The sequence below is a fragment of the Saxophila tyrrhenica genome, assembly GCF_035928015.1.
Source record: "Saxophila tyrrhenica strain CCFEE 5935 chromosome Unknown scaffold_12, whole genome shotgun sequence".
Taxonomy (NCBI): Eukaryota; Fungi; Ascomycota; class Dothideomycetes; order Mycosphaerellales; family Extremaceae; genus Saxophila; species Saxophila tyrrhenica.
Window position 1 is genome coordinate 800,719 of NW_027041744.1, and position 13,130 is coordinate 813,848.

Here is a 13,130-nt window from a genome sequence, read left to right on the forward strand (position 1 = left end):
GAGACCGCCTCTTGCTTATTGGCTGGAGCAGCTGGCTTGGGCCAAGGATCCGTCATCGAGCTCGTTGCCTTGTCGATGAGCAAACGCGTCTTATCTTTCGACAATCATACCGTGGACTTCTTCCTCTAGACTCAAGCAGAGATGAGGTCGACATTGCTACTCAGCTGCCTCGCAGCAGCATCACAATCGCACGCCTTATCGCTCCCTCTCGGCCTCAGCAACGCTCTCGATCGACTACGCCCCCAGCAGCCTGTCGCGATTGAAGAGCGCTTCCTCATCGAGCATGGACCGAATCAAAGACAGTGGGTGACCGAAGAGGAGAAGTGGGCGCTGCGACGACAGGGTCTGCAGTTCTTTGACGTGACATCCTCGCTCGGCGACGCAGAACTGGAGAGCAGGGCAGAAGCAGTCAAGAAGTCCGTGAAGTACCCAAAGAAGGTCGAGAATAATGAGACAGTATCACCGCTGCTGGAGAAGCTGGACAAGGACAACATGCGCTCGCATCTGGAGACGTTCACGAGCTTCCACACGCGCTACTACAAGTCGGACTACGGCAAGAAGTCGTCTGAGTGGTTAATGGAGCAGGTCAACAAGACCTTGACGGACGCAGGCGTTGGCATCGTCCAGCCCTTCGAGCATGACTGGCAGCAAAGCAGCATCATCGCCACTTTGCCAGGCAAGAGCGAGAAGACGGTCGTCATTGGTGCTCATCAGGACAGCATAAACCTCTTCCTGCCGAGCATCCTTGCTGCACCTGGCGCGGACGACGATGGGTCTGGCACCGTCACGATCCTCGAAGCGCTGCGAGTCCTACTTCAGGACGAGGACATAGCTCACGGTAGAGCTGAGAACACAGTCGAGTTCCACTGGTACAGCGCAGAAGAAGGCGGTCTGCTCGGTTCTCAAGCCATTTTCAACGAGTACTCCAGACAAGGCCGCGACGTCAAAGCTATGCTGCAGCAAGACATGACGGGCTACACCCGCGGCACAATCGCTGCTGGAGAGCAGGAGTCTGTCGGCGTCATCACCGACTACGTTGATGCAGGCCTCACCGACTTCATCAAGGAGGTCGTGAGCTCGTACTGCGATATTCCGTACGTCGAGACCAAGTGCGGCTACGCGTGTTCAGACCACGCATCGGCAGCGAAGGCTGGCTACCCGAGCGCGTTCGTCATTGAGAGCGACTTCAAGTACTCGGACAAGAAGATCCATACGACGGAGGATCTGATTGAATATCTTGATTTCGATCATATGCTGCAGCACGCCCGGTTGACCCTGGGTCTCGCCTACGAGCTTGCGTTCTCAACATTTGATTGATGATGCGAGAGAACGTTTTGTTGGTTGGCATTGGCTTGTTGGAAGTCTGCCAGGATATTTGTATGAGCTTGAAGCTCATGTATAGCATTTCACCGCGTTCACGCTTCCTTGGACTTGAGCACCTTATAACCAAGTCTCTTCCACGTCTCTCCAAAAGTGACGAGGCGGCATCAACAACCATCAGATCCGTTCGGGGGCAGTCGATGTTGTCTCTCAAACCCCAGTGCACGGAAGTAGCCACCTCTCTCGTATCGGTGGGTTGTCGCTGTCTGTGAGAAGAACCATAATCCCATCTTCCCATACCAAGCCCTTCCTACCGTCGGCAGCTTGCCTGACCAACTCCAGCAGCACTGCCTCGACTGCCAGCTCATCTCACATCGCACGATCTCACAACATGCTTTCGACTTGCTCTAGCGTCTGGGCCTACGGAAGCCAAGTTGTAGCTTCGACAGGAGCAAGACGAGGAGATGCTTGTGCTTTTGTAGAATTGGCTTCTCTCGGCGAGACGAAGCATTGAATGAGTGGAGCACTCGAGAAACGTATATTCTGTAGCAATTGATAGATTGTGACAGTCGTTGTTTTTGCAGTCGTGGGAGAAGGCGAATGATTTGCATCCGGGATCTGTCTCCGATGCACTTAGAACTAAGCGCGACCGCGTTGTTTTATTAACGACCAAGGCGTGCCAGCGATTGCCAACTTCGAAACATGCTTTGCTGGTCTCGATCGGTTGCAGCAGCAGCAGCACACCACGTTCCTTCGCAACTTGACCTCATCAAGCGTCCTCTTCTACTACCACGCTGAATGCCTGTGTGCTATCCCTACGCACGAGGAAGTTCGTGCACTCCCCTTCGTAACCTGAGCTCGTGCTCCCCTCGACAGCACAGCAACCGCATCGGCCTGAGCAACAACCACACCTAAGCCTCATCTTTGCCCTTCCACTCCCACACCCACTCAATCACCACAAACAACCGCCACAATGGACCGCGAAAAGGGCCAACCGACCCAGCCTTCAGAGCATGACCGCGAGGGCATGCACCTCTTCAACCGCAAGAGCGCCAGCGCGCAGGGGACCCGCAACCGGAGCGAACGCAATCGCAAGCGCAACAACACCCGCAACCGCTCCCGCCAGAATGACGGCAGCAGAGCGGAGCGCGGCGAGGCCAAGCAAGTTAACCACAACGGCCACAAAGTGACTCCTGGCATCGAGCCCGACGGCGAGAGCGGTCGCAGCTGGTTCCACCCCTGGCACTTTGTACGCATCTGCTGGAGGAGCTCGAATCATGTCTCGAAGTGGACGAATGTGCTGTGGCCGTTCACGATAGCGGCAATGGTGCTGCACTTTCTAGATGCTGCGAAGCCGCCGGAAGAGAGGACGCATTCGCTGTGGATCTTTATTACCGCATATATTGGCATGGTGCCGGCGGCGAACCTGGTCGGATTCGCTGGTCAGGAGCTGGCGAGGAAGATACCGAAAGTGGTGGGTGTGATTCTGGAGACGACGTTTGGGAGCCTTGTTGAGATCATTCTCTTCATGGTGTTGATCAAGGGTGGGAGCAAGAACGTGCAGGTCATACAGGCGGCGATTCTGGGCTCAATCTTGGCCAACATGCTTCTGTGTCTTGGTACGTTGGCACCGCTCATATCCAAGTCTGAATTAAAACTAACAAATACACAGGCACCTGCTTCTTCGTCGGCGGGATTTTCCACCCCCAACAGACGTTCCACGAGGCCATCAGCGAAGTGGGTAGTAATCTTATGCTCGTCGCGGGCATGGGCCTCATCATCCCCACCGTCTACTACAACAGCCTCCTGAACCGCGAGATCATCGGCCAGGCCAGCCTCAAGACGGAAACCCTCCACATCTCCCACGCCACGGCCATCGTCCTGCTCATCGCCTTTCTGATGTACCTGTGGTTCCAGAGTAGATCTCACCACGGCCTGTACGAGGACATCCTCGAAGCCGACGAGGAGCGCGACCACGACCGCCACAAAGACCTGGCGAAAGCCAAACTCACCTTCACCGAATCCATTATCGCGCTCTGCATCGCGCTGACGTTCGTGTCGTTCATGGCCATCTTCTTGGTACAGCAGATCGAGTACATCGTCACGGAACGCGGCGTCAGCGACCACTTCGTCGGCCTCATCCTCATCCCCGTCGTTGAAAAAGCCAGCGAGCACCTCACGGCCGTTGACGAAGCATACGACAACCAGATGAACTTTGCCCTCGCGCACGTCCTCGGCGCCAGCATCCAGACCGCGCTGCTCAACACGCCTCTCGTAGTCATCGTCGGCTGGGGCCTGGGCGCGCAAATGGGCCTGAACTTTGAGCTCTTCGACGCCGTGGTGCTGATCCTCGCGATCGTGGTCGTGGGCAACTTCCTTAGAGACGAGAAGTCCGACTACCTCGAGGGCGCGCTGTGCGTGATGGTTTATATTCTGATCGCGGTGACGGCTTGGTTTTACCCGAATCCGCTGCATGTGCAGGAGGAGATTGCGCATTTGGCGGCCGAGGCGGCGGAGTCGGGGGGTGAGCATGCGGCGAGGATGTTGATGGGGTAGGAGAGGGGGTGTGTTTTTGAGAAGCGGCATCAGACGGCACATCGCGTTGATTCCACAAGGGATGGGGAAGCATAGCGGGTTTGATGTTCTACAGCGTCGGTGCTACTGGGCGTTGGGTCGATTGGGGCGTATTGTGGCATAGCGAGGAAGTGGACATACCTGTAGTTCTTGCTGGGATGAGAATGAACATAGTAATGCATGTCACCTACGTTTAGCGAATCTTCTCGTTGCGTTTTACTGTTCTGCTGTGGTGCGAAGAGGCCTTCGTTCGCTCTTGCCGTACTACAAACTTGCTTCTAGCCGTTCATCGTGCACTCCTACACCAACCACACATGTACGCAACATCTTAGGCGACGCGCAAATAATACCGCGATTTAGACTTCAAGGAGGCTCGGCCTGGTCGATGATGCTGTGAGAGGAACCTGGAAACATTGAAGCTTGCTACAGCTCCACCAACTTCACGAATCGCGATCTCCGCTCGGCCACCTCAGCAGCAACGCCCAGCACCGCTCAGTCCATCTGACCGTCTCCGACAATTCGCCGCTTTGTGCAATCTGTCGACCACCCCGTTTCCTAGGCTTTTGGGCTACTGGAGGCGTGTGCATGGCGTGCCGCGTGCCCAGGCGGTAGGGCCCCCGGGAATAGTCTCTACCGCCTCCCTCCTGGCCGCTTGCTGGACATCTGGTTGTTGATGGCCTCGCGGCGCGGACAAAGACAACCCAGCAGAGGTTTGGACGGCGAGTCAGAGGCCCATATGTCCAGCCCACTATCAACCACGAAACTCGGCAATACGAGTGCCGGCTACATCGTCCGTCCTCCTGGGTTGCGGAGAGCTCGTCGGTGCTAAGCACTCCCACCCCAGTCTCCCCGCAATGATCAACGCCACTTTCACCAGACCGTCCTAGTGCGGCATCAAACCTGGCGCCTCCTCGTTTCCTTCTGCCCGGAAATCTGGAGGCCCACTGCGGAGCGAGTGGTTTACGGGGGCCTGTCGAGGCAGAGTTTCGCTGGTCGACTATCTGAGGGAGCTAACTAGGCCTACGGCGGTCGGCAAGCGTGATCTCCAGATATCCGGAGCGCCGCTCGACCTGCTCGCATCGTGCATAACAAATGACATGGGCCAATGAGGTTGGCAAACAACCAGGACGTCCCTCCAGATTTGGATAGCTCTGGCAGCTCCCGGAGACCCCAAACGTCACTCGACGCGTTCCAACGCAGCAAAGGAGAGCTCGTCCGGATGGCGCGAGGACCACGACGAATGGCTGGTCCACTTGATCAGAGCTTCACTCCGTAATGTGGTTTAGGTGTTACGGGGTCTCGTGCGGAGCCGTGCACTGCTCGAGGTACAGAATAAGATACCAGTCTCCTCCTGTTCCTGCTCTTCCCTTTTCGACCTTGTCTGCTCCGTCGTCTGCTCTCCATCCCATCCGTGTTTCATTGAACTTCCAGGACGGGGCCCGCGATCTCGTGTACATAGCAAGGACCGCTCATCTCAAGAACCTCCACAATGTCGGGCGAGAACCATGGACAGCCTCTCGAGAAGGACTTCTCGAATGGTATGTATCATTCCTCAGTCAGACTGCCAATGGGGTTGCTGACGCGAGATGCGCAGGCTACCATCTGGATAGCAACCACGACGCAGATGATGCGCTGAGGAGAATCCGCACCACGGGCAGCCTGTCTATCTCCCCCGAGCTCTTTGAGAAGATCTATCTTTCTCCTCAGAACAAGGTCGCTGGTGAGCTTCGAAAAACCGTTGGTAACCCAACGCCCTTGTAAGTCTCACCTACCGCGCAGTGATCGATGCATACTCACATCCTACAGTGCTCTCGTCGGTTTCTTGCTCTCCCTCACACCCCTCTCCTGCGATCTCATGGGATGGAGAGGCGCGCCCACAAACGGCGCGTCTAGCATTGGCGTCTACTTCACATTCGGCGGCATTCTGATGACTCTGGGCTCCATTGGTGAAGTACGATCATCACTGACTTCCGATTATACTCGATGACTGACAACCCACCAGTGGATTCTCGGCAACACGTTCCCCTGCGTAGTCTTCGGCTCCTTCGGCGCTTTCTGGTTCGCCTTCGGCATCACCCTGACCCCTTACTCCGGCGCATACGGCTCGTTCTCACCGAACCCGGACAACCCTGGGCTAGGCGTTGAGACGACCGAGTTCACCTCTGGTTTTGGTACGCTGCCCTCTATCCATATCCGTAAGCTCGACCAGCTTCTCACTGACATCCCCTCCAGCCTTCTTCCTCGTCTTCATGGGCGTCCTCTGCCTGGTCTACGCCATCTGCGCTCTGCGAACCAACCTCATCCTCTTCCTCATCCTGCTCCTACTCGTGCCAGCTTTCGCCTGCCTCGCCGCCGCATATTGGTTCCTTGCGCAAGAAAACGCCTTAGCTGCCGCCCCTCTATTGACTGCAGGTGGCGCGATCGCCTTCGTCGTTTGTATGCTGGGCTGGTATATCTTCGCTGCTATCCTGCTTGCGGCTGTGGATTTCCCGCTTTCTCTTCCTGGTAAGCTCGACTACTATCTACCCCTAGTCCAAGACTATTTGCTGACTTGGTTGCTCCTCAGTGTTCGATCTCTCCCATATCATCAAGGGCGCCAGCGATAAGAAGAAGGCCAAGGAGGCTGTCTGAGCATAGAGGAATGCTGTGGGAGGATGGATGTTGATACCCTAGAGAGGAAAAAACTTGTACGCAAGACGATAGTAGGCTCTGTACGCTTGATACGGTTTGATTGTACTTATTTGCGTGGCTTGGTGCAGACCTGTCTTTCTCTGTTTGGTCTATTTTTCTCCCCTCGTCATCTGACACAATATTTCAAGCCCTGCTCATGTTCCACACTGATATGCTGATAGTACCCGATGGCTGATGGGCAACGCACCATCTTCGTGCCTTGAAGACTACAAGATTGTCCTTTCGAGCGCTAAGGCGTGTGTTACCGGTGAGAAGCGCCTTCTGATCGCTCTCAAGAGGACTCGAAGCATTTAGTCATCTCTACCGGAATCGGCCTACCGCAACCAACATACATACAGTGTTGTTCTATCACCCAACCGACAGCCCCCGGAAAGCGTTACGGCGACCCCGACTCAACTGCCTCCGCGCTCTGGCCCCTCTCCCCTCTCTTGTCCTCCTTGACCTCACCACCATCATAGATCGGCTGATGCTCATTCCAGAACGGCTGAATAGCCATGCCCTTGCCCGTAACGATCCCAAACAGATTGAACGGATCCAGTATCGTAGCCAGCATCGGCCGCTTGTCCGCCTTCGAGTACCCAGGTCCAACCCGTTCAGTCTTCCCATCGATTGGATCCAAGAAGATCCTGCTGTCCCGGGGCAAGTACTTTCCAGGATGAAACAGCGCAAGAATGACCACAAAGAGCGTGATGTTAGCAATCTCAAACACCCAAAGATAGGCCTCGTGCGTCGACACCTCGCCACAGTGCCCCGGCGGTCCGGCAGGGTTAGCACGACACGCCGCTGCCTCGAACCCTTCGATCGTGCGAACAATGCACCGTACCAGCATCATCGTGCTGGTGATGTAAAGCGTATAGCACACCACCCTCACATTCCGCGGAAAGCACCTCGCCTTCCTACACTTCCACTCCACGGACCCGACGAGCGTCAGGTAGAACACCTCAATCACACTCTGCACAATCAACGCGGCCTTCAAACACGCCAGCCCCGTCTCCACCTGCGCCGGCGTGCGTCCCTCACCCGCGCTATTCGCCGCGCCGTTCGCCGTAAGACTTTCCACGATCACGGACAAGATGACAAAGGTGCTGATCACGCGGCCTGGGTGGATTACGGTGTGGTAGGGGAGGTAGGACATCAGGCGGCCGAGGATGAAGTATTCGGCGGCGGCGTAGAGGGGCGGGCCCATGAGGATGAGGACGAATTGGGCGATGAAGATGTTGATGCCGTGCGGTTGGTGGACGGAGATGGCGCGGGTGATGAAGCCGGAGATCCAGACGGTGGTGGCCTGGACGAATTGTCAGTGGAGGGCTTCCTCGATGTTGGTGGGTCTTGACTCGAGAACGGCAGAGCGGTCGTGGCGTTGACGCGAACGAAGGACGACTTACCCAGGTCATGATCCCACCGAACTTCTTCCAATGGTACTTCCAGAACGACTGGTAGATCTGGTATACCCCAATCACGGTAAGGAAAACAGCAAAGACGATCGGCGCCGCCTTGACCGGCTCGTATGGGAACAGAGACCAGTCGTCTCCTCCACTGTTGTTGTCGTTCGCCATTGCGTTCGTCTGCTAATCGTTGCAGGAAAGGAGTGCCGATCAGACCGTCGTCAAACAAACGTGTCTTTGTCCGTATATACAACTCTCATTCCTCGCTGACCACGAATCAAACATATACTCCCCTTCAAACCCATCACACCACCTCTTCACCACATCGCCCATGCATCGCTACAATGCAGTCACAACCAGGCAGTGTACATAGCCATGTGATATCGCTTCAGCCCTGCAAAACATTCCCGCAAAGATAATTGGTTCCGAGAAGCAGATTGCTTCGAAACATGGCAGTGTTGTGAGGTCTTGGTCCGTTTTTGAGGTCTTGGTCCGCATCCTGCGAGCTTTCTGTCGTCTTGTTCCGCGCTTGTTCCTCGCGCGCTTCTGGGGGGTGGTGTGACTATGCCAGCAGAAAATTGCTTGGGACAAGAGCTGAAAGATCGCTTCGTCGCTTGTGACTGGTTATAGAATGGGTTTTGTACGGGCCTGAGGCAGAGCATCCAATATGACTCCGTTCGATTAACGGCCGTAGAGCAGAGGAAGACTGTGAGAAGAGCTGGAATGTCTTGTCTTCTCGTCGCTTGTAACTTGATACGGTATGCGAACAGGCCTGAGGCAGAAAAGGGCGGGATGTGAGGCGTTTTGGACGACATGCAGAGAAGGGAACAGGGGGCTGCGGTGAAATCCTTCGATGTCATTGTTATCGCTATGCATCTTTTCCCCTTCGCCTAGCCTGCCAGGCGTATCTTACCGCAGATGCGCATCGCCAACGCCACGCTAACGCTCGTCAACCGGACAATCAACCCAATACAACATCAAGAAAGAACCCACGCATCACCCAACACACCCAACCCCCAATCACCGCATCGCCCTCTGCACCCCAGCAAGCAAATGCTCCGCCCCACTCCTAGCCCCCTGCTCCAAATCCCCCGTCCGCAACAACGCCGCCACCAAATCGGACACCACGCTCAAATTCTCCTCGTTCCCAAAAGGCACCCTCTCGCCCCTGCGCTCACTCTCCTCAAACCACCCTTGCATCAGATACACCATCTGGCTCGCGAGAACTTTCCGCTTCGCGCCGACGAACGGGTGCTCGTTGCCGTAGTACATTTGCTCCATGACCGGCAGCAGCGTCTCGTGCGGGATATCGAGGCTGAGGAACAGATCCAGCGCCCAGGTCGGCGGCGGCTTCTGGTCGTGCGCGGCGATGGCGTAGCGCTGGAGCATGGGCAGGAGGATCTGGATGGGAAATGTGGCGTCGCTGACGTTGAGGCGGCGGCCGACTTCGCGGACCTTCTCACCCACGAGCTCCCAGGAGAGGGCGGTGCGGGCGTAGACGGCTTGGGAGGCGTCGTCGGTTTGGTTGATGAGGTTCTGCCAGGTGGTTTTGATGTCGGCTGGGTTGCGGTGGTCTGCGACTTGGTAGATGTAGAGGCAGATGTCGTGGTAGGCGGCTTGGTCGGCGTATTGGTTGTATAGCTCGTCGATGGGGCGGATGGTGCCGTTGAGCTCTTTGAGGACTTCTTCACGCCGCTGACCGGTGAGGCGGGGTTCGCTCTTCATGCGCTGGAGGATGTCGTCTTGGATGTTGGCTACATCCAGTAGGTCTGAGATCTCACGCAGAAGCTGCTGTTTGCTTTGCCGCGAGTCCATCAGTGCTGTCTGCCGTGTGCTGGCGTTTGTGCGAGCGCGGCTGAGGTACTCGATCCGCTCTTCAAGGCTGAGCTCGAAGAATCCCCTCGCTAGGTCCAGCTGTACAGAGGCAGCCTGCAGGTAGTCGTTGTGATGAGCGTAGTACCGCCAGAGCAGGTCGGCATGTCCTCGACCCTCCTGCGCACGACGCGTGAGGTAGTCGGTGACATAGTGCCCTTGAATGTCAAGTAGACGGTCCGACTGGCTGTTGCCGATGTACCAGTCGTACAAGCATGTCTGGAATACAGCATCGTCGGATGTGTTGACGACGTCGTAGGCTTCGTTGCGCCTCTTCGCAGCGACCGTATACTGACCTTCCATCCTCTCCGGCACGCTCTGGGTCTCAGCGTCCAGTGCTTCGATGACCGCAAAGGCCAGATGAAAGCATCTCTCGCGCTTCTCGAAAGCATCCTTGCGCGGGTCATTCTCTGGCCTGCCATCCTTTAGCCACCCTGCTGCCGCCTTCGCGCGATCCCTCTCGCCAGCCACCACAAGACACAGCTGGATCGCACCAGCATAGAACGCCATGTTGACATACTGCTCCGTAGCCCACTTCAAGTGATCATCGCTCAGACTGGGCGCCACCTTCTGGAACAATCGCTGGCTCTCATTCAGCAACACTCTTCCAGTCTCACTCTGCCCACCAGCCTCCGAAGCCCGCTTGACCTGCTCCTGAGCCTTGAAGATCACGACATCATCTGCACTACAGAAGCTGCCGCACTTCCGCCGAAGCGCCTCCGCAACAGTGTCAACGTTGCTACCGTTGGCGATGTTGAGATTGACGATGGCTTTGACTAGCTCCTTTGCGAGCTCGCGTCCGTCGCTCGATACGAAGAGTGATTCGTATGTGAGTTGCTTCGCCTTCTGCCGTGATTCGTCTCCCAGGCCTGCAAGGATATCCTCGAGCTTGTTTTCGAACAGCGTCAGGACGAACGCGATACCTTCGATCATGCGTGGGATGAGCTTCATCAGGCTGTCCATGTGCTTCGCCTCACCCTGATTTGCGAGGTCCGTCTGCCGAGACACTCCTCTGGAAGCAGCTTGAGCACCGTTCAATCCGTTGATGAAGCTCTTGTTGGCGTCGAGGAACTCGTAGAGCTTGGTGAGGGCCTCTTGGACGTTGCGAAGCTTCTGAGCTCCGACGGTAGAAGTCAGCATGACGGCTTGCCCGGGAGCAACGGTTTCCAGAATGATGGGCTTCCTCCAGATTGACCGCACCAAGCGGGAGATATACAGCGCCATACCGATGCATCGTGGACTCGGTCGGACATTGTCCACTGGGTTCGCGTTGTTGGTGGTAAGTGCATTGGCATTGAACTCCGGATCACCACCGTAGTCTGTGAAAGCCTTCCGCGCGCCCTCTCTGACCTCCGGATCCGTGATGCTGGTAAGGCGAGAATCTGACGCGACATCGATGCCTTGACCGCAAGCCACCGCAAGCGCTGTAGCCGCCATCTCGTCTCGGCCATACCTGGAGATGAAGCGCTTGACCTCACCTTCGAGGCCGTCGTCCGTTGAACGATACTTCATCATGGCGGCGAACATGTCCACCAGTCTTCTCCTCCGAATCATCTGGATCGCGGAAGACGTGACAATGGCAATCTCAGTGCTTGGCTGATCGAACTGCGTAGCCAGCTCATTGCCGAAGCCAGCGGGCTGACCGGTGGCACCATAGGGTTGCGACGAAGTATCGATCATGCGATAGAAGTCGCCGGGTAGATCAATGAACATGCCAAATTCTGGGAAGCGGCGGTTCATCTGCGCTGCCTCGTAATTCTTCACCCGACCAGCGTCCGTAGCAGCACAGAACAATCGACCTTGACCCGGACTGCTGCGCAAGGAAGCGAGAAAGTTGCCAGGCGGTAAGCGCAAGCCGTACTCGGTGCCCTTGAGGACCTGCGAGTTGAGGTCGACGGTGCTTCCTTGAGCTCCATATGGTGCTACGGCGTTCTGCCCAGGTTGTGAGGGAGAGCCTGCTGATTGCTGCTGCAGATTAGGATCCGAAGGTGGGAACCGTACGTGCAGGATCTGCATGCTGTTTGGCGGATCTCGACCAGTGCCACCGCCGCCGCCATACCAGTTCCCTCTCGTAAGTGAAATGTAAAGCCTGCAGCCGGTGGTAGTTGTCGCAACGAGAGCAACCCTGCTGGCTTCTGTTGCTGGAATCGCCGACAGTGATGCAAGATTGCAGTTCTCCAGCAGTTCTGAGCGAGGCATCATGTGAGAGAGGTTCTGTCTTAGTGCTCCCATCGACCTCATGACAGCGCAGCTCAGCTCCGGTTGAATGCGCCACACTTTGATCTCGTCCCGGGTGCTCAGAGTGTAGAAGAGGTCTCTCGAGTCATCGACCACCATCTGCTTGATCTGGGCCTGCGCCTTCTGGCCGCCGAGGAATGATCCCAGTGTCCTCGACGTGTTCTCTCCAATCATTGAAAACTGCGTCTTCGTGTGGCAGATTCTCGTGGTCTTGCTCGTGAACCATCCATCGTTCTGCTGGTAGCGGAACTCGTATATGTCTTCGGAAAAGCTTCCCACGAAGAATATCCTGCCGGTCTTGGTTGACACGACATGCTCCACCGCAAGCCCACGCACGGGTATCGACATCTTTGTGTTGTAGAGCTGGATGGTCTTGTTGCCTGACGGCGCAGTGTTGGCTGCCACTCCCAGTAATTGCATGTCGGCGGTGGTGGTGAGTACAATCAGATGAGCAACCTCCTTGATGAAGACCCCGGCTTGAGGTAGAGCGAGGTCGACGGAGGTGATGGTATGCGACTGCTCCTCGTAGCCAATAATCTCCGGGTTCGGGAGCGTGTAGTCCCACAGATACAAGCAGTTGTCGAGAGCCGCCCATGCATGGCCGATCGCTGGGAAGATGCCGAGCTGTAGCGCCAGACCGGAGTGATTCGTCTGATCGAGCAGTTTCGCGGGTAGCTCGTACTGGCTGAGCTTCTGGTAAGGCGTCCATGCTGGATTTGTCGACAGTTCATACTCCCCACTGATGCCCTGTGTCACGTAGTCCTCCAGCTGCGGGAACCGCTCTTCCCCTGCCAGCGTATCATTGATCTTCCTCGCCGCGAGCTCGATCGGCTCTACGCTCTGGCTGCTCGCGCTCGCGCTGCTGTTGGGTTGTGCTTGCGCGGGCTGAGGGTTCTGGCGCAAAGATGCCGCATTTGCTGCGAATATGGTCGGCGCCGGAGGAGCAGGAGTCGCCATGAACATGCCTGGGAGGGGCCTCTGAGGCGTCGCCGGCCCTGCGGCGGCTGCCATGTTCGATGCGACTGGTGTGGAGTGTAGCTGGCGCTATCG

The 13,130-nt window shown here is 56.5% G+C and overlaps 5 protein-coding genes across 5 annotated transcripts; 3 read left to right on the forward strand and 2 right to left on the reverse strand.

The window, feature by feature from the left end:
- Nucleotides 1–141: 141 nt before the first annotated feature.
- LAP1 (Leucine aminopeptidase 1) lies at nucleotides 142–1,317 on the forward strand (the record flags this gene model as incomplete). Its single annotated transcript, XM_064805142.1, has 1 exon — nucleotides 142–1,317. One exon carries the CDS (start codon nucleotides 142–144, stop codon nucleotides 1,315–1,317), a length of 1,176 nt encoding a protein of 391 aa, XP_064656984.1.
- Nucleotides 1,318–2,293: 976 nt separating this feature from the next.
- On the forward strand, nucleotides 2,294–3,876 carry LTR77_007907 (uncharacterized protein; the record flags this gene model as incomplete). Its single annotated transcript, XM_064805143.1, has 2 exons — nucleotides 2,294–2,939; nucleotides 2,993–3,876. 2 exons carry the CDS (start codon nucleotides 2,294–2,296, stop codon nucleotides 3,874–3,876), a joined length of 1,530 nt encoding a protein of 509 aa, XP_064656985.1.
- Nucleotides 3,877–5,383: 1,507 nt separating this feature from the next.
- Nucleotides 5,384–6,525, forward strand: LTR77_007908 (uncharacterized protein; the record flags this gene model as incomplete). The annotated part of the gene is made up of 6 exons (XM_064805144.1): nucleotides 5,384–5,432; nucleotides 5,489–5,651; nucleotides 5,701–5,845; nucleotides 5,897–6,065; nucleotides 6,127–6,399; nucleotides 6,461–6,525. The coding sequence occupies 6 exons, from the start codon at nucleotides 5,384–5,386 to the stop codon at nucleotides 6,523–6,525; spliced, it is 864 nt and encodes a 287-aa protein (XP_064656986.1).
- A 436-nt stretch (nucleotides 6,526–6,961) lies between these two features.
- Nucleotides 6,962–8,141, reverse strand: LTR77_007909 (uncharacterized protein; the record flags this gene model as incomplete). The annotated part of the gene is made up of 2 exons (XM_064805145.1): nucleotides 6,962–7,870; nucleotides 7,971–8,141. 2 exons carry the CDS (start codon nucleotides 8,139–8,141, stop codon nucleotides 6,962–6,964), a joined length of 1,080 nt encoding a protein of 359 aa, XP_064656987.1.
- Nucleotides 8,142–8,990: 849 nt separating this feature from the next.
- Nucleotides 8,991–13,091, reverse strand: LTR77_007910 (uncharacterized protein; the record flags this gene model as incomplete). Its single annotated transcript, XM_064805146.1, has 1 exon — nucleotides 8,991–13,091. The coding sequence occupies one exon, from the start codon at nucleotides 13,089–13,091 to the stop codon at nucleotides 8,991–8,993; it is 4,101 nt and encodes a 1,366-aa protein (XP_064656988.1).
- Between the last annotated feature and the right edge of the window lie 39 nt (nucleotides 13,092–13,130).